The following is a 23,245-nucleotide window of genomic DNA, read 5'->3' on the forward strand; positions in this document are numbered from 1 at the left end:
ACTGCTTTCGATCTGTTCGCTGATATTCCACAATTTCTCCGTATGCATTTCCCCGTGCCGCTGACCGATGATCTTAAATAGTAGTTACTACCAGCGTTGTATCATTTCGATTATCTGTGCAATCAGATCACGTTTCGGAATACCAAAATTCCTCTCTGACCCATGTACCTGAATTACACTCTGTCGTTTTCGATTGCTTTGGATTTACCACGTATTCTCGAAAAGAATAATGTCAGTAACAAGAGTTCTCATTAAGTTTTACTCGACATAATGGATCGTCTAATGTTATAGGTCGTTTTTCAGCGTATAAAAAATCAACGAAAATCCATTTTGATGAAGTAACCGTGAAAATAGTGAGAGAACGCTGATCCTAATCGCAGGCAATCAAAAAACCCAGAATGCCCGACAGCTTATCCTAACATTTTGATCATATCAGCAAAAGCGTTAGGGGAAAGACCGACTGAAAGACCATTGTCACATACCTTCAGCTTCCGCCGTGTTGCAACGTTAACATTTATCGTGGAACTCGAAGGTGGTTGCCCTCCAGAAGCAGTATCCTGCTTTTTTCGGCCGTCACCTACTCAACTATCTTTAACTCCGCGGTGTTACTCCTCCTTCGCACCCGTCAACTCAGCATGGCTCCATCTTCCAGGCAGCATCGGTAACGGGACTCAAAAAAACCTCGTCGATGTCGATAAAATATTTTGCATTGTAGGGATAGTATCTTGATGGTTTGAACTTTGGAGTCGTGGGTGACGACTACGGGTACCGCACATAGCACAGAAAGATGGCGGCGAAGGAAAACCGGTATGAACACATCCGTCGTCGGAAAACTGCGTGGGCTGAACCAAGAGCCGAATATGGACGACGGGGTGACACCAATCGATAGGGATAGCCAAGTAGACATGCAGACAGTTTCTTGCCTTCAACTCTCGCGTTGGCTTTACCAGTGCCATCCTCCGCACTCAGCGAGAAATTGATCAAGTCATACCACCCTGCGTGACCACAGGTAATAGGCCTCTGGGCGATTTTTCTGGCGTCGGTGTCATGCACAGCGTCGATTATCCCCGATGTACGAAACTGTCGTGGTGATAGGGGTGATTGGACGACAACGGCGGGTACAATGGAACCGATCACGTGCGTACACAGTGCCGTATGAGAACAGTGCCGCCGTGTTCCTCTCTATCGAGGTAGCGTCGGCGAAGGTAAACTTATGAAATAAGAATGACATCGAGATTGAGGATGGATAGCCATCGACAATCCCCGTACATAAGTGAACGTCAAGGTTAAGAAAACCTGGCTGGTATGCAGAATGATGAACGCCGTGCCCTGCACCCGCGTCTTAGCGGGGTATAGATGAGTGTGGCGAATAGGGTAGGGATCAGCCTGAGGAACGTAGTTGCAGTGCCATGAGAAGATTACAGGGAAGAGGCGATACAGACGCCGAGGACAGACGACGGTAGAGTAACACTTGATTGGGCAGGCGAAGGGGCGATGCTGGGATCGCACGACCGGTATGATGTATGAGTTTGCGGGGGGCAAAGACCAACAAAAGGCGAACGAGAAATGGGCACATCAACCAGTGCGGAGGAGACGCGTGCCTCGTAAAAGCAAACCTGGATGACAGAAAAAAAAACAGAAAGTGATGGGACAATAGGCGCTGGCGACGATGGCGGCGAAAAGCTAGTGAGACTAGGGAAGGGATAGCAACATTCTCCCCGTAACGAGTGAGGGGAGAAAGAATCGGAAGGACAGTATCTGTCCCCTCCGTAGCCGATGATGAGGGTGTCTTGAGGGCAGGCAACATCGCTGATATTGTGAGCCAATAATGCTGGGGATCTGTTCTTCGACTTCCGTGGAAGTCGAGCGGTAGCAGGTCTTTCCCTCGACGTCCGACGAGTGCGGGAGAAGGAAGTTAAGCAGAAGGTGGAGGTGGCGAGGATAAAGGTGAACCAGTGACCTGGGAGGTTGCGCACGCCGTGGGGCATGAAAGGCGAATTCCGGTGAGGAGGGAGAAATATCTTCTAGGTGTACCAAGCATCGATGAGGGACGGCACGGGCATTTGGTAGGAAGGCTGATAGAAAAAGGTGAGGTACGTCATTGTCAACAGCTGACGTGAACTTACAGAGAGGGCAGACCAAAGAGTCGGAGCCTTTGAGTTGAAACCAATCCCGGAAATGGGCGACGGAACGAAAGAGCGAGGAGTGGATGGGGTCTGAAATCGTCTGACGGGTAGGAAGACAATGGGTAGAAGACGATACCATATGTTCCAACGGTACGACGTTGGAGATGGTGCCGGTATCATGGTACAGGCCGGTGGGTGCATGTCAGGGAGCGATGATGAGGTCCATGTAGGCAGTACAGGCAGTAATGCCTCCGTCACGTCACGCTATCATGATAACCAGACATCGTCGTAGGCGCACAAAAGTGTACGCTGGGTTCCGGCATGCACGACCGGAATAATTGGCTAGCCAGTGGACTAAGCAACAATGACGGACTAGACAGAGGGCAATCATGCCCAGAGCGGCAGTGAGCGTAGGTCGCGCGGCGAGATGCCGTTCTCTGCTCCTCCACGTTCCCTCTACCAGCATGCTCCTCCATCGCTCACCGTCATATAGTCTCGTCATAGTTGGGTGTTGCCGTCAGAGCCCTTGCTTCCAGCGTGTCGGGAAAAGGGCCATGATGACAGACGGCAGCAGAGCCATGTTTGGCGGCTGGTCGTAAGGAGTGAATGTGGAGTAGGTCTCACAGATGGGTCCAGCGTTGTCGACGCGCACCAGGGAGTGACAGTGAGGTCGAGGACGGGTCGAGGACGGCGTCTAGGTAGGCGACCCCATCTGACAGAGAAAGTCAAGGTGATCAGGGAATTGGCTGGGAGGGCTGGGGAAGGGGGACAAAAAGACGTTCCCTTGTAGATCCTGAAAGCCTGAAGCCGTCCATAAGTTTGGATTGATTTCGACCAAATGTAAATTTTACATACCTTTCAAGTGATCTGAGATTGGAGGAGTGTAACTATTTTGTCCGTTCACACAGCCACCGCCACAGGACCGTGTATTTTCCTCCTCACCTCCACTACAGTTACTTGGACCTTAAATAAAAACCGCCAAGATGAACCCCAATCTCTATCCTCCTCCCTCCTACCAGTGCTACACTCTGCGCCTCACCAGCACTCATTATGCCTTCCACTGTCTTGCCGTCTAGAGGACAATGCATCCAACTCTCTGACAACTTTCAGCACTGTCAGTGCCTATGGTTCTTCCCTCCTGTGTCCCCCCTGCTAGATCAGGTAGGTTCTCATTCAATTCACCTATATTCTCATGTTTACGTTCTCTCAGAACATCTGCGGTCTCTGTGGACACGGTATTCATGCGCATGCAGACTATGTTTCGACCGTCGTTAATCGTTGCCCCGCGAATCAATGCGCCGCGTATGTTCAAAAGGCACGCTGCTCTCCGCTCCGAGCGGTATCCTGAACTCACAACGACTTGCATTGTAGACGACTCTAACACAGCTCTGCACCTGTGGAGCGCCATTTTTCGAGCACATCGCTACCGATAACTCCGAGTATTATTTGCGAGAGCCATGGACTGTTTCGGACTATTTCAGTGCAGACGGTAATGGCTCTTCCACCTCGGACAGCTATACCTACGACCGCAACAGTTCATCCGACCCGAACACCAGTTCCATTCCTTCCACTGATTACAACGGCACCATTTCTTTTGGCGACGCAAGGAGCATTCCCTTCACTCCTGAACCCATTTACTCGGAAAATTACTCGGGTTATGCTAACAGCACGGTCATCTCATCCGGTACTCAACCCGATACCACCCAGACCCCGGGAGGTTATAGCTCAAATGGCCCCTTCGCTCAGTATCCGAACCATGTCGTTGACTCACCCTATGATCATCAGCCAGAGGGTAGCGCGACGAATGGGAGTTTCGAATACCAGGGTTATGGGAATGCGATATACGCTGAAACCCCTGGAGCCTGGTCGGGTCCATACGGTGCTTGATCCATAGCAACTTCTTAATTCTTGTCATCTTCCTTTCCCTCCTCCCACTTATCGTCGCGATCGCTTCTTCTATTCCTCATTCATCATGCTCACTATTCCTACGTCATTGATTCTCGATCCCAGTGCCATTGCTGGTGTTCGATTCTACGCACTCCGCTCGGATATTCTCTCGTCAGTCGTCATTGCGACGCGGTGCCTCAACCTTTAATATCCTCGGTTTCGTTATGCTCAGTTTGATGCTTTTTTCCTTCGCGCTACGTTTCTTCTTTTTCGTTTTCTCTGTTGTATTTGCCATCAGTTCTACCAGGATATAAATGTTTTGCTATCGTTGTTTTCGGCTCCGGCCTATGATATATCTATTACATTCATCGCTTTCACTTGTCGTTGCTCTTCTGCCCTATCGTTCTGTAATTGCTTTGGAAATCAATTATTATCAAAACGCACACCATTGACTGGTGCGTTCACAAATACTGTGATAAATCGTTACATAAGTTCACCAAAGATGTACAGCCCATAGGTTTTCTTCCAGCACACCGCCTTTAATCCTGCAAGAATCGAGAATGTTTCCTCTTCATAATTATCGCACTAGCAGCTGAACTTGGCGCTGAAGGACAGAAATCGAGCGCGCAGAAGCAAATGATACACGCACATATACCATCTGATCCAATCAGCAATCTGACAAGAAAGTGAGGTACGACGGCACCGCTCAAGGCTCCATACGAGCATCGGCTGAGCGTGCCGTTTCGAAGAGAAAACCACGTTGCAATGTTGGCCGACTTTCAGATGGTAGCAAACTTGAGTACATTCATCGGAGACGCTCGTAGCCTTCAAGAATGCGATTATTTCTGGTGCTGTTCTAGCGGCTGCTGTAGTCAAACTTGAGGATAAACACTACACTGGAGAAAAGTACACGATGAATTAAATCAATATCCTTTGGAAAGAGGATACGGAAACAGGCCTACAGAAGATATATGTGACAAAGTAACAGAAGGATAGCTTGCATCACGGTAAACAGGTCAACCAATCAGTCATGAGTTGTAGGTGATGGATTCGAGTAGCCTGAGCGTCGACAGTCCTTGATCCGGGAACACAAATGTCATCGGTAACGGTAGAGGCATTATTTCGTCACTGTCACCGAAGACGGTGGTATAAGCTGGAGGCTAGAAATCCGGTGACATAGTCCTATGGCTCACTGAAGAACATAGTATAGGCAAGGTTTAAGTTGGCCCGTGGTAGACAACGACCGCAGGGGACAAAAACCGTCTTCAGGATATTCCAGTGATAAGACGGGGCTGGCATCGTGGCATGGAGCGCAGGAAGTAAGAATAAGGTCCGGAATGGGGTCGGTGATATTAGCAGGGGGCAAGGAAACATAGGTGGCAGTGAAGGCAATGGTTCCTCGCGTTGCTATGAATCAGCGCTTGGTGGTAATCGAGGGTGATGGCACGCCAATGGGACTAGGGAAGGGGGAGAAGTTGTCTTGATGCATATTCCGCAGCAATGGGGAGCAGAAAGAGGGAAACAGACATCGCCATGGTTTCGTATGTTGCGAGTCGTTGGACAAGCCTGGCCTTCTGAGATCAATGGAGGTAAACAGCCATTCACAGGGCACTCTTGAGTATTTGCAGCATACTCAGTGCGCGACGTCTATGTAGATTCAAGCTTAGGAAGAGAACATGTAGTATATAGGGGGAAGGCGACTGAACGCACCGATGCAGGTCCGGCAATGAGCATCGCATTCCTCGACGAAAAAACGTCGTCTTCAAAGTGGTGGCAGAGACGTTGACCGCAAAAAGAGAGCGTACGGATGCCTGTAGAATGAAAACTAAGAAAAATGAAATGATGGAAGCAATTCAACAGTTGATCGGGACCCTGTGCCGTAGCCCCATGCTCACATCTCATACACCTCCTCTACGAGACACCTCATCTCCAGGAGCGCCCTCCAACCGTTTCCTGATCCTTATACTTCAACGACTATCCGGAGCAAAATATCATCACTTCTGGTTATAGATTTAGAAGTGCTTGAGATCAGCTGTAAAGGTTTGATCGTTCAGTCGAATGAGCCACGATGGATGAATATAATCACCTCACCTCTGAGTATCAGTCAAGTTTGGCTCCCTCCCTTGTTGACGCTGCTTCTCGATTGACCTGGCGAGCCGCAATACGTAGAGTCAGCCTGCATTGATATCGATGTCCGAGCTTGATATTTGGAGATCGATAGACAGAGAGTTTCGGATGGTGGTTGTTTCACAAAAGGTCACTTTCCGGTCACTAAAGCCTGTTGGCGCGTCGATAGGTTTGCGTCCGGCGTGCCTGAAGGTACCGTGCCGTGTAATGATGATGATGATGATGATGATAGGTCAGCAGTAGGGTCACGCTTTCTGTGACACGCCGATAATGGCCTAAATCACATCCTCAACCTCCTACTCATGCTATAATTCCGTCAGCTAAGCTTGCTCTCCAGAAGTCCAAGCTCAAGTCTAGAATTTCCGCCCCATTATACTAAAGAAAATCCTGTTTATAAGGCAGCTCGGCGCTGGGTTGGCCTTGTCTATGCAGGAGACAACACTTCGACTGCTACTGCACCCGTCTCCATCCAACCAACACCACCACTGCCCCACCTCTGTGCCGGCGTTCTGTTGTATCCAGGTCGTTTAGCTCTTGTAATCAGTGCCGACCACCAGAATGCGGAGGTTTGGAAGATGGAAGAATCGTGGGTAAAGCGAACTTGAGGAGCATGCTGGGTGCGGCATTTCCATATCTCTGACATCTGTATACACCATGGTTGATTTTCTGGGCTCAGCGCCGCTGTCTCTGACCTTACTCATCGACGGTGGCTCTCAAAGCTAGCATCACTTACCTTGCCGTCTTCCATTCCAAGGTCGCCTTTCCCTCAATCACCAGAGTTATCTGTCGACAGGACTCACAAACTCATACTTAATTCAGGCGTCTTCGATCCCATGGTCGCCGTTCTCCAGGATCTCAGCGTCTGTCTTTCCCAACGGTGGTGTTTAGGTCCATTTCCCTTTGACGACGAGGCATCATACGAACGGTCTTTTCCCAGTTTTGCGTTCATGGATATCTGCATAATATCCTGTGGAACCTCATCTGTAAAGCTCGGAGATACCAGTAAAGCCATCGCTACTGGTGGATATGGTATTGCACGTTCATCGACAACGCAACGTCATTCTATCGTACTCCCTAGGTAAGGGAAGTTTCTATTTTATGCTCGTTTTCATGGAACTCTCTTCAGGACTTTGACAAGGGCCTACGAGGGACTGGAACCTGGCATTCCCAGTTCCTCCAATGCATCTAGCGACCACTCAGCTCACCTGGAACAGTCTACCGTCTCGCAGCGAGAATATATTTGGGACCAACTAGGTGTTAAACCCGTTCATTCAGGACTTGTTTTGTTACTTAGATAAATAAAACACATATGATTTTAGAACAAAGCAAAGCGATAAGCGCGACAAACAAGTACACTAAGCATGAGAAAACGAGACGATATCCAAGATGTACATACATTGTTACATTGCTGTGTTTTACAGATGATTTATGACGCGTTACTATTTATACCAATCGACGAAGGAGCTGGAGATGACGATAGAACTTTCTTGCCCATACTTATTCGAGTTGACCTGCCTGGGCTTCCGCGGCAGGCACCGCGTTGGAGGACCTGGTCAAATAAACCTCGCGCTCTCGCTCGAGCCCTGGACGTTAACGCTGAGGTTATCCTGGTACTGAGCGCCGTAAGAGCCTCCCGCTTCCGAGTGGGAATAAGCGTCGATCTGAGTGATGTCCATTTGAATGACAGGTTGCGGGGTAGGTGTGAAGATCAGTGCGTTGCCGTAAGGGTAGGATGGGTTGGCGTTAGTGGACGGAGGTATCGGAGTGAATGGGTGGTTCGTCGTGTCGCCGTTGAGTGTGTTGACATTAGAAGGGAGGTTACTGTCATGGATAGATACACCCGTTCCATAGGGCAGAGGTGTAGACGAACGATGCGCATTCACGACAGGTATATGCTCAATGAGAGACGCCGAACATGTGCATGCTTGTATCCGGGCCGTCTACAATGAGCTGTATCAGCGTTATTCCAGACACCACGGCCAGAGAATATACCGTACCTTCGGAAAGTACGCAACGCAATTCATCGCAGGGCAGTGATGGACAAACATTGAAACAGTCGCGGTGCGCATGAACACCATGTCCACATACACTGCAGATGGTCTAGGGCATGTAAACACAATGAAAGTACCAGTGAAGGAGAGTCACAGCCTACCTGATCTAGCATGGGTAGTGCAGGGGGTATGAACGACGGGCACTGACAATGGTGGATAGTGTCCGGAGTGACCGTGCATCCGGCTCTCAAAGGTAGGTCTGTCATTGAGGACATTAGTGAACGGGTGCTACTGCTGAGCGTGATAATGAAAAAGGAAGTGACGAAAGTAGGGGTTCACCCGGCGCATTTTTATACGTTCGAGCAGGGTGGCGACAGACACACCGGGACAGATACGATCAGTCGACGTTACGGCAACTTTTAAAGCTGCCGGCAACTTTTAAATCTGCAGGCACTTGTTTATGTAACTCAGCTGTCGGCCACCGGTGACGGACCCCGTCTCTTTCTATCAGGCTTTTCTCTGGATGAGACTGTCCGCCAAACATTTGCGTTGTCCCTCTCTATGTATTGTGCAAGTCCTCCAAGAAGGCTCATCTCTTTTCACTGGTGCCTGCCTCTCTTGCCATGCGTAATCTACGCAACCTCCCGCGCCGCCACTATGCCCACACGGAGCTCATCAAGACGTCGCATGTCGGAATATAGTCTTCCTTGGGACGTTGTCATAAACGGCTACGAAGGCCTAGATACTGATGTCGTCGCTCATGGGGAATGCATGGCGTAGGCTTGTATGTTGGAGCGAGGACTTGAGGACGCTTGAAGCATGGTACTATCTGTATCTCTTCCTGGACTTTTTCACGAGCCAAACGTCATCCCCTACGTTCTCTTTCTCTAGAACTCGTTGCGGAGGGCCTGTCCCTTCCTTATCCTCCCTAGTTAGTTGGCGCCCCGTACCATCTCATCACTTTCTATTCTTTCTCATTCGGGATCTTGTCTTACTTCAAGCAATCCACCGATGACTTTTGTCGATTTCTATCCGGAACAGGCCCTCGATCCATTAGCACCCCTTCGATGTTCGATAGCAGTGGTCCCAGAATACAAAGGGCGGCGTACGAAAATAATGGATGATCAAGCAAGCTATGGATATCGGTTTGGGGCGAAAAGGAAGGAGGGAAAGCGCTGGTTAGCTGAGAGGGTTGGCGGAGAAGAGGATCAACAACGAGAGTCAAGCGGGACAAGTTGCTACATGAGATCGCTGACCCGCTTGCCTGTCGGTACACAGTTGTCGACAATGCGATGTTGTTCTATCATAGTTCCTAGGTAAGAAAAACTTTGATTCTGCGTATTTTCCCTCTTATGAAGCTTCCATCAGGATTTGAATCGGGTTTTCATGTGATAGAAGCTGACAAAATAGAGCGAGGGCTACAAGGAACTCGAAGCTAGCATACCCAGCTCCTCCGGTACATCTAGCGACTACTCAGGCCACTTGAAGCAAATTTCCGTCTCGTAGCAAGAATATTTTAGGACATATGAGGTCTTAAATGCGTTTATTCATTGCATTATTCAAATAATAAAACGCATATAATTCAGAGCAGAGCAAGACGATAGACATCACAAGCGGGTACCCTAAGACGACAGACGATAAACAAGACGATATCCAAAATGTACATACATGTTGTGTTACAGACGTTTTTATGATGTGTTACTCTACACGCCAAACGACGAAAGAGCTGAAGATGAAAGATAGAATCCTTTCGTAGATACCCTTATTCGAGTTGATCTTCCCAGGCTTCCGTGCCACGCACCGCGTTGGAGGTCGTGGTCAAATAATCCTCGCGAAATCTCGCGCTCGGGTCCTGCACGTTAACGCTGGAGGTACTGCCCCGGTACTGAGCGCCGTAAGAGCCCCCCACTTCCGAGTTCGAATGAGCGTCAAACTGAGTGATAGCGATTTGAGTGACAGGCTGTGGGGTAGGTGTGAAATTCATTGTGTTGCCGTAAGGGTAGGATGGATTAGCATTAGTGGAGGGAGTGGGCATGAGGATGGGAGTGAACGGGATGTTCGTCGTGTCACCGGTGAATGTGTTGACATTGGAAGGGAGGCCATTATCATGGACGGATACATCCGCCCCGTAGGTAAGAGGCGTAGGCGAACGATACACATTCACGACAGGTATATGCTCGATGAGAGATGCCGAGCATGTACATGCTTGTACCCGGGCCGTCTGCAGTAAGATTCATGAACATTATCTCAGACATTACAACGGGAGAGTATATTGTACCTTAGGAAAGTACGCAGCACAATTGGTCGCAAAGCAGTGATGGACAACCATTGAAACGTAGTCGACGTGCGCGTGAACACCGTGTTCACACAGACCACAGTTGTTCTGGAAGAACGTAAGCACGGAAGTATGGGTGAAGATGAATGAGAGCCTACCTGGTCTAGCAAGGGCGACTCTGGAGGTAAGAACCATAGACACTGGCAACATTGCATGCTGTCAATGACTTGGATGCACTTTCCTCTCGATGGAAAGATGATTGAAGACATCGAGACTGAGGCGCTGAGTGCAGCACTGGCAGGAGAGAGGGCGATAGAGATTGGGGCTTGTTATGACGCATTTTTAAAGTCCAAGTAGTCAGCAGAAGTACACTTGGGATGGGCGATAGTATATGGGGCAAAGGAACAGAGATGTAGTCCATACCATCATGTACGTCACAAAACATGTGCAGTAAATGTTAGATTGGGAGATGGGAGATGAATAGGGACCGACATCCAGGGCCCTGGACGTTTCTCGCGAAAGACTCCAAAAGACCAGTTTCGGGGTCCTAGTAAGTCAGTTAGACCACGTTGCAGATTCCGAGGTCTGGGCAAAAAGTTCTGATAGAACCAGTTGAATTCCACAGCGACCTCGAAGCTTGAAACCTATTCCTCTTTTCTTTTTGCACTCTTTCTCAGAATCCAGACATGTTGGTTTGCCACGAGTCATGGTTACGACGTTTCCGCTTTCAAACAGCTGGCCCCGATAGCAACGGGTTGGATGACTGGCGGCTGGGATTCCTTTAGAGCGGCTGCATCCAGATTACGGCCCATTAGACACTGATGCAGGGTAGCAGGTCGTTCGTTTTTGATCTGAATTGTCGACGGACGGTAAGCCTTTCCTCGGTTACTTCCGTCATTATAACGTGCCTGACCGATTTTATTTCGGAAACATCGCCTCTTTGATCAAGATTTGGCAGCAAAAGGGCGTGACCTAAGCTATCCTTTCGGCTTTTTCTTCAAATTCTTGTCGCAAAGTTTTATCAATCCCTTCAAGCGGACACGCCCACGATGGTTTAAACCTCTGGTCCGACCCATCAAACGTACACCACATGTAGACCCTGCCATAATGACATGCTTTGTGTCGTACATGATGGTATGGACTTCATCTCTGCTCCTTCGCCCTATATATACTATCACCATCCCAAGTATACTTCCGCTGTGACTACTTGGGCTATAAAAATGCGTCACGACAAACCCCAACCTCTATCGCCCTCTCTTCTGTCAGTGCTGCACTCAGCACCTCGGCTTCTATGTCTTCAACTGTCTTGCCATCGAGAGGAAAGTGTATCCAGGTCATTGACAGCATCCAACGCTGCTAGTGTCTATGGTTCTTCCCTCCTGAGTCGCCCCTGTTAGATCAGGTAGACACTCATTTGTGGCCTCCATACCCATGTTCTCGTGCTCATGTTCTCCCAGAACATCTGCGGTCTGTGTGCACGCGGTATTCACCCGCATGCCGACTATGTTTCGATAATCTTCAATCATTATCCCGCGAATCAATGTGCCGCATATGTACAAAAGGTATGCTGCTCCCCACTCCGCACGGTATCCGAAATTCACGAATTATGTTGTAGACGTCTCTTATACAACGTTGCGCCTGTGAAGCACAATTTTGCGAGCATATTGCTATCGATAACTCGTATCGTTTTTTGGATCCATGGACTGTTTTGGACCATTTCAATGATACCATCAATGGTCCATACGCGCGCAGCTTCGTGTTATTCGATTATAACGCTAAGTTCTCTTCCGGCGACACGGACCCGATACCAATCACTCTGGCGCCTATCTTCTCCCCTTTCATCAGTTCCCATACATTCAGCCCTTCCGGTGCTAGGGGAACATCGCTCTCGTTTCCACTTCCTTCCCTTTTATCGATAGTCACCCATCTAGTCTTCAATTGGATACCATACAGGCCGAAGCTTATAACTGTGACGCCTATTCTAGCCAACGTCAGGAGAGCTCCCACTCGCATCAGCTAGACAGCGACGGGACAAATGAGCGTTTCTATTACCATGATCATTCGGATGTGACGTACGGGGCTATACCTGATGCCTGGCCGGGCCCGTACGCTTAGTCCACGACTACAGACACTAACCACAACCTTGTCCTGCCCGAATCTTCGGTACATAAATTTCCCTTATACCTCATTGTGACGGCCCTTGGTATTTCCTCGTCTGCATACGACTCTTGATGTCTCTGCATGTATTCTATATTCTCGTTGCGATCCCTCCTTGTTCTACTCTTCACTCCCCATTCACCACTGATGTTTCGGCTACAGGATATCAAGTCAGATTCCGATCTGTACTCCTCAATTTGTTGGTTTCGATCGTTATATCTCATTTTCTCCTTGGCTTCGTTCTATTTGTCCCCACCTTGCTAGGGATGCATCGATCACCAATCATTTTTCCCCCTCAGAATACGCTATCAGTTCTTTCTCTTTTGCCTATGATACATATTTATCGCTTTGGCTTGCTGTTGTCCGTTTGTCTTCGATGTTTTGTAAGCGCTTCAGTGTTTAAGTAGGATGTTATGGAACCCCACGCGTCCGCTAAAGACCGAGACATACTGACCATTAGTCGACCGCGTAACTTCTCTTCCAGGCCTACTCAATCCTTCCTAATGGTGATGTCGTCTCATGGCAATATCTTTTCGGGAAATCCTAAATTGTTGGAGAGAACTCAGGCCCGGGGAGGATTCCGAGCCAGAATCACCTACTGTTCCCTCCTCCAATTGCGACAGGGCTCAGCTTTTCGAGGTCATACCAATTTGCGGGCTAAAAGAGGGATGCTTTATTCAACTTTTCATTCCATCTCTCCTTTTGTTGCTCCGAGATCGGTAGATCGATCACACTGAAAACGGCTTGGATCGTGATCATCGAGATCATAGATGTCGAACTATAATCAAGATCGTTCCCCGCCCCACCGACCACTACCCCGCCCACTCCCACCGTTGCCCGACACGACGGTGAGCAATGTATAAGGTTTTTATTTTTCTTTAATGCTATTTCGACATGCTTCGGCAGAGGCAGCGAGACACGACAGACACGACATGGAGGACTAAATTTGAATTAAGCTCAAATTGAGCCGGTACGCGTTATTTGCGCTTGTCTTGGTCGGCCGCCGGCACAGGGACCCAAACCTTGAAATGCTACCATCATCATCTATTAACTCGCCGTCTTCATACAACTGCACGTGCACCTACGCTCTGTTCTTGCCAACTAGCCTCTGTACACCTAGACATCTTGAAGATGGCGAATTTTAGTTGAAGGATCACTGGTCCCGCAGGGATCAATTGCTTCATAACCATTTTTCTGGCCCTCGGCCTGAACCTACGTTGGTATCTGCGTAATGAAAATACTGCGAAGAGTATCTAATGAATGACCATTAACGCCAGTTATGTAATTCCTCCGCGACGCGTCTACTTTATTGATCATACGAAGTCGTATTTGTTCAGTGAGTCGCAACGTAACATGCTTCAAATCCTGGTACTTGAATAGATAAGATTTGCATGCCAACCAAAAGAAGGCGCTAATGGGAACACATATGTGCTTCTTTGCAATCGGCATCCGGTGCTGTCTTCTCCCGCTTGATTGAAAAGAAGAAACACTAATATACTACTTCAGCACCCCACTCAATAGCGTCTTTGCGAATTGTCATCGATCTTTATCTTCCATTCGATGTATTTATGTGGCGCCGAAGAGAGAACAAGCCATAGCGGATCGTCATTTTAATCTCCCGTCGTAACAACTTGCTGTGTGTTTGATGAATTTGTTTTCATGCATATGTGCTTATCCCTCCTAAAAAAGGTCTCGCTGGACTAGTACGCTATCATTCATGTTGAAACACTAATACGAGTTACTCGATGTCTGTGCTGAAACTTGACGAAGGGCGACACCACGACTTGAGCTCAAGTACATCTTCATACCTGTCCTGAGATCGCTCGTCTTCTTCATCACTCATACGATCTAGCCCTCCTAGTTCCAACGGCTAAGGAACGAAGTTCAGAACTGACCACGCGACGAGGCCAAACACAGTTTTAGTGCAGGAGATCTGCTTACTGTAATTCCCATGCGAAATTTGATTCCCTGTCCGCAATGCCATCATTTCTATCATCACAACTCACTGAGTATTTGAGCGCCCTTTTATCTAGCTAACTTGAACGAGGACGTTGGGGCACTGCGATATCGTGATCACACTGCTCTCCTATCTTTCTCGCAGTCTGCCTATTTTTATTATCTGGTCAGTAATCTGTAAGTTGTTCTAGTCCATTCCCGCTCGTCGAATGTGTTCACAATGGTTTTAGGTGTATATTCACAAGGATGGTCGGAGGCAACAACGCTTTGAGTGTTTAAGCCAAGTCCCCCGAAGAGGGTACTGGGGTACAGCAAACATACGCTGAAACGACAAATTCGCGATCAAAACAAAACAAAATCTGTATCGCAATGCTACCTTGATTCCCTACCAGAGTAACTCTCAGTATTTGAAGGCTCCTTGTAGGACTTAGCGACGACGTTTCCACATCCATACCTACCGGCGCTTTGGGGGGGCAGCGCCGCCGGCTTGAACCCATCGCTGATCTTTATATTAGTTTTGGTCTCCATCATGATCATCCTATTAGGGAAGTTAGAGACTTGAATTTGATAACCGAATCAGATTCGTAGTCGAATTATGTGACTTCGGATACGGGAGCTGCCTCCGCCATCTCTACCTTTACCGAGCGCTCCCTACTTGATACTGTACTTCCGAAACTCCGACTTCATGTGAACCTCCTTTGGATGGAGCTCTTGATCTGTGCTGTGATTACTACCATCAGTACTGGCGATGAACACCCCATACACATCCTACACGCTACGATCATGATATCACCCACCCATCGCGACCCACATCCAAGGCCAAAAGGCGAAACGTTTGGTCTTCTTCCCAACGATTGTTGCCTGCTCTCTTTCCTGCCATGTCTCTCTCACTCTTTCGAATGTAAGCCAGCGTCGCTTGCTTGTTTGCTGTGAATGTAATTAACACCAATACGCAGGTGCATATTAGCAATCATCCTCCCTCTCGCGCTGTCCCTAAATATTTCGCTGGATGGCCCCGCAGTATTGTTCCAGAGGACTCCTATAAACTTGCACTGGACGTCAGGAGACCCTGATAAATTCAATCTTGGTGTATACCAGGGAAAATTGACCGAGGACGTACCAAATCACCACTTATTACACGTTCCCGTGAACCAAGTCGTGACACATTTCACACAATACAAAGTCGTCTATATGACCTTCAATATCTCTTCGCCGAGCCCTGTTGTGAAGGACTATATTCTGCTGGCTTGGATCAACGGGTACGCTTCAGGTGCCATGCATTTAGGTTTCTCTTTTGAAAAGATGATCTTAAGACACCATAACAATTATGCTAATAGCTCCTGGTTTACGGTGGAATTAAACACGACTCCAACACTTATTTCCACCTCAACAATCCTCGGTACAACTGTTACAGCCAGTACCTCTTTGGCAACAACAGAGTGTGTCCTGTCATATCGAGTCCCTCATATCCCTGAATGTTTTTCACAGGCTTGATCCTCAGGCAGGACAAACAACAACGGCATCGACATCCAGTGCGCAGACTAAACCCAGTTCACATACGGGGGCTATCGTAGGTGGCGTCCTCGGCTCACTTGCGCTTTTGTGTATCATATCAGGTCTCGCACTTTTCATGCTGCGCAGGCGACGAAGATCGAGAAATTCAGCGCCGTCGCGTGCTTTTTGGAAGTATCTGGATGAGAAGAAGGGTCCACAGAGCCCTGAGCCTCTTCAGCATCCTTCGCCTGCATACTCCCCAGCTGTACGAGTCCGCCCGCTGTCCCTTCGACAAGAAGATTACTATCACAGGATAAAGTGATGAGAGAAGAGTAGTTCTTGTTGTGGAGTATCAGGCCAAGAAGTTTGTGTAAAGTAATGTGGTGTTTCGACGAGATGGCGATACGGCGGCGATCAGTTCCTACAAATGTATGCTGCAAGAATACTTCTTTTTGCAATAGAGAGATATGATATAGAGCAATAGCCTTGTCAAGTCTTGACCGATTTCCTCAGCTATCGTGTCAATCTATCAATTCCGAGTCCGTTCCCTGAGCCCCGGTCGGCAGTAAGTGCCTCGTGCCGAACTTGGCATTCTTCTAGGTACAAACGTCTGCCTTTACCTTAATTGGCGCCAGCGTCGACAGCCCCATGCGCTGTGTTGCATGATATCAAGGCCGGTGATGATTCGAGTGTGGCTGAGACAACTTTGAGAGCGCTAATGGTCCGTGGGAAAACTTTCTAAGAGATGCTGTAATCGGTTGATGATCATTGCCCATTGGTTCACATCCTGCTACCACCATTAGTACAGTCGTCTTCGTTGCCGCCCTACAAATGACTTCAACTTCCATCCCACTCTTTCGCGATACGATAACGATCAATGGCAATCGCACACTGGGACCGTTAAAGATGCCTTACAGAGCTCGATGCCTAGAGGCTGACGGTAGTAACCCCTGCCAATGCCAATGGTTCACTTCACCTCCCTCTCTCGCGGCAAGCAAGGTGGGCTTTCGTCAGGCTGTTATGCTCATTTTCTGTGTACTTACATACTGCCAGTTTACTTGCACCGGGTGCGGGCATGGTATTCACTCGCATGCCGACTACGTATCAAAGATGGTTCATTTTTGCTCCCCGACTCACTGTGCCGCCTATGTCCAAGAGGTACGTTCTCCTCGTCATAGCTGTGAACAGCGCTCATACTCTGTATACTCTAGACACCTCGCACACAAGCGTGCACCTGTACTGCCATGCTTGTCAGCCATAGACCCATGCAGAACCCTTATCGCATCCCTGAGGCTCAGGCTCTGATGGAGCAGTTATCAGACCAAGAGGTCGCCATGCGCAACGCTCAGCTTAGAAAGAGCCAACTTCCCTCCGGCGACGTGGCCAAACCCCTTCCATCCACCAGCGCTGCTCCTGCTACCGTCGCTACCGCAACTGATCAACCGGATGCCACTCAGGTCAAAGCTGATGTTGAGCTTGAGAAAGATGCGACCTTCATCCAGAGTCAGATGAACGATTCTGGCTCAGTAAACGGAAGGTCTGGCCAATACTCCTTGGTGGGAACATCCGGTCAACATGAAGAGAGCGACGTTGGATGCGTGAGACTGCTCGGGCGGCTCTGAATGTTGATGTTCAGTACTACAGCTAACCGTCAGTGCACATGTACACCTATTATGCTCATCGGCATTTATCGATTGGAGGGCCATGTACACCATGTCTGCTTCTTGACTGCTACTCTTTAACTTCATTGTTACCCTTTACCCGACGACTTCCACATACAACAGTACCAGTCTCATCTGTATTGGACCCATATTCGTTTGCCTCCATTACGTTCGTCTTCCTTTCGGTCATCGCTACTCTTCAGCAGACTTCATCTTCGATAGCAATCCCTCTGCTTTGATCTGATTCTGCTGCTTTGAATTTCTGTTTTCTTCTTCAGTTGTATCTATCTGTATGGTTAACAAATAGTTTTGAGATCGGTACGCCGAGGAGAAAAGCTGAAACTCCACGAGGGTAACTCGCATGATATATATAGTAGTTCATCCGAAGAACTAGCAAAAGTCCATGATGTTCGCCCTAATGACGTTTAACTAGCAAAGCAACACCAACATACTGTACAGACAGATAACAAGATCAAAGCAAACGATTCGAAAGCGAACTGGTAGTACATAGATCCCGACAAAACTGGTGATAAATAGATACAAAAAAGAACATAGAAAACGGAACATAGCTACTGGAAACGGTAAACAGCGAAATAATACGAGGAATATGAGGTCCTGTCTTGTGATGGAGATTGGTGGGAGAAGAGCTGAGCGGGGAAAATGGGAATGGGAATACACCAGGTGCGCACGGCGCAATTGATTGGACGTAGATATTGTTTTGGGCTATGGATGGATAGGTAGAGAATAGCAAGGATCAAAGATCCTGGCAACCTGTCGCCGGCATAGGTTAAGCGTGTGAGCCTGGCCAGGCGTCCGCGTCAGGCGTCGCGCTGTATATCACATTCGGATCGTTGTGGTAATATAGACTCTCATCCGCCGCGTCGCCGTCTGGCTGACGAGTGTAGGAGTTGATGAAATGGTCCGGATATTGAACAGAGTGATGGTCGGAGGCATAAGCTTGGGTCTGAGTGATATCCGATTGGATATCGGATGGTGCGCTGTTGGTAGACGGGGAGAAAATAGGCGCCCCAGTGCTCAACACGAGGTTCGCATCGTGAAAAAAGGTGATAGTGTCGGAAGAGGCAGAAGGAGAGGACATGATGAAACTGGGGGTGGATGGATTGTTGATGGCGTCGTTGGAAAAGCGGATCGCGTTGGCATCGGAAGAAGGGCCATCGATGTCCGAGAAATTGCCCATAACATTCCGTGGCTCCACAGAACGAAACCAGTTATTGATAGCGACATGATCGCTGAGCCAGGCTTCACAGGTGCAGCATTGCGTCAGAGGCGTCTACAAGGCAGGCTGCATGAGTTCAAGACGCTGTGCAAAGTAGGGAGTAGCATACCTTTTGGACATACGCCGCACACTGAGTTTGGGGATAATGATCGACGACCATCGAAACGTAGTCGACATGGGAGTGAATACCATGTCCACACAGACCGCAGATATTCTGGGGAGAGAGTAAGCAAAGGAGTACGGGTGGAGGTGACTAGAGTCTACCTGGTCTAGCAGGATGGAAGCAGGAGGGGTGAAGCATGGACAGTGACAGTGCTGGACGTTGTCAATGACCTGGGTGCACTGTCCTCGGGGGGGTAAGGCCGTTAAAGGTGAGAGTGACATTGGACTAATAGTGAAGGGGATATACGCTGAGGATGCGATGGTACTTGGGGTTCATCTCGACGCATTTTTAAAGAAAGGAGTACAATCGGCTGCAAAAAAGAGTCCGGGGATATAATATCAAAAGTCAGTCAGGGGAAGTAATAGGGGAAGTATAATAGGGGAAATATACTTCCCCTATTACTGATGGGAAGATAAGTATTCTTGGGAAGTCAAGAATACTTCAGAGAATCGACCCTGATGGAAGACTGACCGCGCGTCCCAAAGAGGCAGGAACGGTTGTGAGCCATCAGTCCTTCAGATCCTCACCCATCTTGGGCTCCCTCACAGCGCCTCTTGGCCGAGACCTATCTGAGCCGGCTGTTTACTATTGATACGTTCGCCCAATCCACCGCGATTGCCCCTCGCCCTCTCACTAGTACTGCATACAGTGATACAAGGCCCCAGCCTACCGACTTCAGGCAGGAACCCTACGTCTGGAGTCGCAGGCCTGATAACAACTATTACCGGACGAATTATAGAGGCTTTGATCATGGCGAAGGGAATTGGAAGAGGAAAAGAGTGAGAAGGTCAGTAGGCAGGCGCTATAGTACGCATCTCCAGATGCCGACTCTCTACTCTTCACGCTGACACCCATTTCTTCGCCACTGTTGTCTGATACCCTTGGAATGCTCTAGAGACGGTCTTCCGTCGCCTACAGCCCACTCCCCTGTTCCCGCTCCCACTTTTATCACTCCCGAACACCAGCACCAACACCAACACCGATATTCCCTCCAAGTATATCAGGAGTTCCATGCATTATCCATCTTTATTACCAAAAACACCACGGGCTCTGCCATGGCTCATCCAACGTTTTTCTTTTACGGGGAGGTTTTCCTGGCTGGAGACGGCGCGCCGGCGTGAGCTCGACAACGGGGTGGTATGTACACCTACTAACATATCAGTTCTGAGCTCTTACTATTCTCTCCCATAGAATGATGGCGGTCGTCAAAGCCGATGAATCAGCGATAATGAAGTATCGCGGATTGGATGCGAGGCCAATTTTGGAGTCAGCATTGGACGCGGATGTTGGTGCTACCTTTTCACATACGAAGTCAGGGGGGCGCGTTTTCAGGACGAGCGAGGCGGAAAGATAGACAAGGAACAAAATCCATCGATGACCGTTTCCTGCCCTTGCGCGCGCAACTCTCCACTGTACATCCAAATCAGTCATCTTCCACTCTCCCTATGTACCTCGATCGTGTGTCCGCGTTCGTCATAGACGTCGTAGATCTTTTGTTGTCAGTTCGATTGTTCTCCTCTACCAACGTTTCTGTTTTGACTCATTGCTTTCTTGTAGTAAACCTGCTATTCCGACAGAGCGTTAGTGAAACTGACTTGGCATTCGCTGCTAAACAGGTGCATCGACATCGATTGGCGACTACATTACCATTTTGCCTGTTTCTTGTCTGCTTCCTATATTGTTGCACCTTACAAGTTTGCTCACTTAACTTGGACCTTTGTATTCGTTAATCATTGAGGGAATACCCTGCCGGCCGCTGTAGTCTCTTTCGGGTACCATTGTCTACCCGGCTCCATGTTAATATCATTTCCATCGCTTAACATTTGGTATACGTACTAGCAGAATCCAGAACTATTGTCCACACCCGTGGTGTTCGCTGCACCGATATTTACATTCCAAAACATTTACACGTGTTGAAAACCAATGAATAACAGCAAAGCAATAAGCGTAAATTACAAAGCAAAAGAATTGATACCGAATTGAAAATTTATTTCAGCAGTACTAGTTACATATACAACAAAGAAGAGAATGTAGAGACTAGAAACAACTAGTAAAGAAAGAGTCGAGCGGAGAGAACATAAGAATGAGATTTTTTTGGATGATCATCGATGGATAGGTGTAAGTGAATTGAAGACGCCGAAAATTTGGAGGATGAAAGCGAGCGTTAAGATGCTGTTGCAGCCATGGACTATGTGTGCGGACCTGGCCAGTCCTTGGGCGTCGGACAGTAGATTATATCTGATCATATAAATTCTCATCCGTTGCGCTGCCATCTGACTGAAGAGCATAGGAGTTGTTCATGAAATGGTGCGGAAATTGAACGAAGTAATCGTCTGAGCTGCTACTAGCAGAAGGTGAGGAGATGGACGTAGGGGTGAGGGGAACGCTCCCCGCGTCACGGGAAGGGCTGAATGCGTGGTTGGGACTGGGAGAGAGAACAGGCGCAGCATTGATTGGCATGAGGTTCATGTCGTGAAAAAGGGCGTCGGTGTGGGAACCGGCAGATGGAAGGAGCATTGGATTTGGCGTGAACGGTCCATTGACGGCGTTGTTGTAAAAGCTGGTCGCGTTGACACCAGAAGAAAGGCCAATGTTGTCCATGAAAAAGTTCAAAACATCCCATGGTTCTGCAGGACGATATGGGTTATTGATAGCGACGTGGTCGCAAAGCCAAGCTTCACAGGTGCAACATTGTGTCAGAGGCGTCTATAGCGCAGGCTACATGAGTTCAAACTACCGTGTCAAGTAGGGAGGAGCATACCTTCTGGACATAGGCCGCACACTGAGTCGGGGGATGATGATTAACGACCATCGAAACATAGTCGACATGGGTGTGAATACCGTGTCCACACAGACCGCAGATGTTCTGGGATAACGTGAGCAAGGGAGTACAGGTGAAGTTGACTAGAGTCTACCTGGTCTAGCAGGATGGAAGCAGGAGGAATGAAGCATGGACACTGACAGCGTTGGATGTTGTCAATGACCTGGGTGCACTGTCTACGGGATGGTAACGCCGCTGAAGACATTGGACAAGTGCTGTTGCTGAGGGAGATGATGGAGGATACGATGGCAATCGAGATTCATCTTGCGCATTTTAAGGTCCTAGTGAAGTGAAGTCCATTCAGAGCTACATGCCGTGACCAGATTCATCTCAGCGACTGCTATGTGCACGGGTTTTTCGAAATCCGATTGCTCGATTCATGCGCGTGAAACCCAGATATAAATATCCCACCACGTAAGCGTGTCCTAATTATGGCGTCAAAACGAGGCAGATTAGGTGCAAGGTGGTGCGGAACGGTAGTACAGGTGGTGTGGACGACCTGGACGACTGTCACTCGTCACGCGTCACCTTTTGAATCCCTGCCTGCCCTGCCCTGAATCCCTGCCACGCCCACACACATCACCTTGAATTTGCTCAGAATTTATCACCTGGGGATTTTGAAGGCGGGGCTTGGAACAGATGGACTAGTCACGTCGTGGAGACGAGTAGAGAACGGTATCTCTGCCCTCGCCTACACTCCTTGGTCTTCAGTCCCGTCCTCACGGTTTCCATGGAATATACTAGAGACGGCGTCCTCCCAGTTCATCGCTGTCGCTTAGGCTGTCTTTCGGCTGACTATAATCACGTCTCTTCGGTCACGCCAGGAAATCCTGGAATTATCCCTCTCCTGCTGGAGCGGAATGGGTGACCCCGACCCTAATGGCTCTTTTATGATGGGAGTATTTCCCCTGACTGGTCCCGCCTATTTTGGCTCATTCACTATTCACGAGGACTGAGACGGCGCCGTTGAGTAGTCAACGTATGTTTCCTCTATTACCCAGTCCTTTCAAGTTCCATACTTTACATAATGGCAATCTGGCTGTCATTACTATTAGACCAAGAACGCGACACCTTAACAACTACTTGATGTCCGATATCCTCGAACGATACTAGAGTCACGATTTGGATACAACGCCGAACTTGGAGCTCAAACACGTCGGCGGTGTTGAATGCAGATGTTTGCTACTTCTCAGTGCATTATAATATAACTCGGGTAACACGTCCTCAGGATTGGCGAAGCACAAGAGGAAGAAAACACATCGGCAACGGCAACTACTTACCGCCCCTCATGTCCGCACCCGACTCTCTCAACTACACCATCCCTCTCTCTACTGGCAGGTATCTGTTTCT

General features: G+C 48.7%; 10 protein-coding genes across 10 annotated transcripts; 3 read left to right on the forward strand and 7 right to left on the reverse strand.

Annotated features, from left to right (window-relative positions):
- Positions 1 to 1,187: 1,187 nt before the first annotated feature.
- On the reverse strand, positions 1,188 to 2,212 carry EV420DRAFT_354273 (uncharacterized protein). Its single transcript, XM_060481817.1, has 2 exons — positions 2,127 to 2,212; positions 1,188 to 2,075 (listed from the first exon to the last, which is right to left on the reverse strand). Exon 2 carries the CDS (start codon positions 1,986 to 1,988, stop codon positions 1,419 to 1,421), a length of 570 nt encoding a protein of 189 aa, XP_060330667.1. The 5' UTR covers positions 1,989 to 2,075; positions 2,127 to 2,212; the 3' UTR covers positions 1,188 to 1,418.
- An 801-nt stretch (positions 2,213 to 3,013) lies between these two features.
- EV420DRAFT_1747944 (uncharacterized protein) lies at positions 3,014 to 4,370 on the forward strand. Its single transcript, XM_060480213.1, has 3 exons — positions 3,014 to 3,287; positions 3,337 to 3,465; positions 3,498 to 4,370. Exons 1-3 carry the CDS (start codon positions 3,177 to 3,179, stop codon positions 4,011 to 4,013), a joined length of 756 nt encoding a protein of 251 aa, XP_060330668.1. The 5' UTR covers positions 3,014 to 3,176; the 3' UTR covers positions 4,014 to 4,370.
- A 2,194-nt stretch (positions 4,371 to 6,564) lies between these two features.
- EV420DRAFT_1479681 (uncharacterized protein) lies at positions 6,565 to 7,152 on the reverse strand (the record flags this gene model as incomplete). Its single annotated transcript, XM_060469601.1, has 3 exons — positions 6,565 to 6,783; positions 6,874 to 6,905; positions 6,951 to 7,152. 3 exons carry the CDS (start codon positions 7,150 to 7,152, stop codon positions 6,565 to 6,567), a joined length of 453 nt encoding a protein of 150 aa, XP_060330669.1.
- A 311-nt stretch (positions 7,153 to 7,463) lies between these two features.
- Positions 7,464 to 8,527, reverse strand: EV420DRAFT_354365 (uncharacterized protein). The gene is made up of 4 exons (XM_060481818.1): positions 8,471 to 8,527; positions 8,293 to 8,390; positions 8,138 to 8,240; positions 7,464 to 8,080 (listed from the first exon to the last, which is right to left on the reverse strand). Exons 3-4 carry the CDS (start codon positions 8,216 to 8,218, stop codon positions 7,694 to 7,696), a joined length of 468 nt encoding a protein of 155 aa, XP_060330670.1. The 5' UTR covers positions 8,219 to 8,240; positions 8,293 to 8,390; positions 8,471 to 8,527; the 3' UTR covers positions 7,464 to 7,693.
- A 1,366-nt stretch (positions 8,528 to 9,893) lies between these two features.
- Positions 9,894 to 10,675, reverse strand: EV420DRAFT_1642754 (uncharacterized protein; the record flags this gene model as incomplete). Its single annotated transcript, XM_060477407.1, has 3 exons — positions 9,894 to 10,352; positions 10,410 to 10,514; positions 10,565 to 10,675. 3 exons carry the CDS (start codon positions 10,673 to 10,675, stop codon positions 9,894 to 9,896), a joined length of 675 nt encoding a protein of 224 aa, XP_060330671.1.
- A 1,498-nt stretch (positions 10,676 to 12,173) lies between these two features.
- Positions 12,174 to 12,575, reverse strand: EV420DRAFT_1479684 (uncharacterized protein; the record flags this gene model as incomplete). Its single annotated transcript, XM_060469602.1, has 2 exons — positions 12,174 to 12,422; positions 12,483 to 12,575. 2 exons carry the CDS (start codon positions 12,573 to 12,575, stop codon positions 12,174 to 12,176), a joined length of 342 nt encoding a protein of 113 aa, XP_060330672.1.
- Positions 12,576 to 15,115: 2,540 nt separating this feature from the next.
- EV420DRAFT_1542073 (uncharacterized protein) lies at positions 15,116 to 16,719 on the forward strand. The gene is made up of 3 exons (XM_060473141.1): positions 15,116 to 15,420; positions 15,476 to 15,958; positions 16,008 to 16,719. Exons 1-3 carry the CDS (start codon positions 15,398 to 15,400, stop codon positions 16,333 to 16,335), a joined length of 834 nt encoding a protein of 277 aa, XP_060330673.1. The 5' UTR covers positions 15,116 to 15,397; the 3' UTR covers positions 16,336 to 16,719.
- EV420DRAFT_1542077 (uncharacterized protein) lies at positions 16,720 to 17,996 on the forward strand (the record flags this gene model as incomplete). The annotated part of the gene is made up of 3 exons (XM_060473142.1): positions 16,720 to 17,012; positions 17,067 to 17,171; positions 17,225 to 17,996. Coding segments are annotated over exons 1-3 (678 nt in total), but the record flags the coding sequence as incomplete, so codon positions are not given.
- On the reverse strand, positions 17,997 to 19,551 carry EV420DRAFT_1542078 (uncharacterized protein). The gene is made up of 3 exons (XM_060473143.1): positions 19,176 to 19,551; positions 19,021 to 19,125; positions 17,997 to 18,965 (listed from the first exon to the last, which is right to left on the reverse strand). Exons 1-3 carry the CDS (start codon positions 19,293 to 19,295, stop codon positions 18,462 to 18,464), a joined length of 729 nt encoding a protein of 242 aa, XP_060330675.1. The 5' UTR covers positions 19,296 to 19,551; the 3' UTR covers positions 17,997 to 18,461.
- Positions 19,552 to 21,306: 1,755 nt separating this feature from the next.
- On the reverse strand, positions 21,307 to 22,100 carry EV420DRAFT_1642758 (uncharacterized protein; the record flags this gene model as incomplete). The annotated part of the gene is made up of 3 exons (XM_060477408.1): positions 21,307 to 21,780; positions 21,836 to 21,940; positions 21,990 to 22,100. 3 exons carry the CDS (start codon positions 22,098 to 22,100, stop codon positions 21,307 to 21,309), a joined length of 690 nt encoding a protein of 229 aa, XP_060330676.1.
- Positions 22,101 to 23,245: the final 1,145 nt, after the last annotated feature.

This window comes from Desarmillaria tabescens (assembly GCF_030435595.1).
Source record: "Desarmillaria tabescens strain CCBAS 213 chromosome Unknown EV420scaffold_17, whole genome shotgun sequence".
Lineage (NCBI taxonomy): Eukaryota > Fungi > Basidiomycota > Agaricomycetes > Agaricales > Physalacriaceae > Desarmillaria > Desarmillaria tabescens.

Bases quoted from the DNA above. Each gene is read 5' to 3' on its own strand.
- EV420DRAFT_1542078 (XM_060473143.1), bottom strand. From the start codon at position 19,295: ATGTCACTCTCACCTTTAACGGCCTTACCCCCCCGAGGACAGTGCACC. The intron at 19,126-19,175 runs GTAGACTCTAGT...CTCTCTCCCCAG, and splicing joins CTTCCATCCTGCTAGACCAG to AATATCTGCGGTCTGTGTGG. The intron at 18,966-19,020 runs GTATGCTACTCC...CCTGCCTTGTAG, and splicing joins GTGCGGCGTATGTCCAAAAG to ACGCCTCTGACGCAATGCTG.
- EV420DRAFT_354365 (XM_060481818.1), bottom strand. From the start codon at position 8,218: ATGGTGTTCATGCGCACCGCGACTGTTTCAATGTTTGTCCATCACTGC. The intron at 8,081-8,137 runs GTACGGTATATT...AGCTCATTGTAG, and splicing joins GCGTTGCGTACTTTCCGAAG to ACGGCCCGGATACAAGCATG.
- EV420DRAFT_1747944 (XM_060480213.1), top strand. From the start codon at position 3,177: ATGCCTTCCACTGTCTTGCCGTCTAGAGGACAATGCATCCAACTCTCT. The intron at 3,288-3,336 runs GTAGGTTCTCAT...ACGTTCTCTCAG, and splicing joins TGTCCCCCCTGCTAGATCAG to AACATCTGCGGTCTCTGTGG. The intron at 3,466-3,497 runs GTATCCTGAACT...CTTGCATTGTAG, and splicing joins GCTGCTCTCCGCTCCGAGCG to ACGACTCTAACACAGCTCTG.
- EV420DRAFT_1542073 (XM_060473141.1), top strand. From the start codon at position 15,398: ATGTCTCTCTCACTCTTTCGAAT. The intron at 15,421-15,475 runs GTAAGCCAGCGT...ACCAATACGCAG, and splicing joins TCTCTCTCACTCTTTCGAAT to GTGCATATTAGCAATCATCC. The intron at 15,959-16,007 runs GTGTGTCCTGTC...TGTTTTTCACAG, and splicing joins ACCTCTTTGGCAACAACAGA to GCTTGATCCTCAGGCAGGAC.
- EV420DRAFT_354273 (XM_060481817.1), bottom strand. From the start codon at position 1,988: ATGCCCCACGGCGTGCGCAACCTCCCAGGTCACTGGTTCACCTTTATC.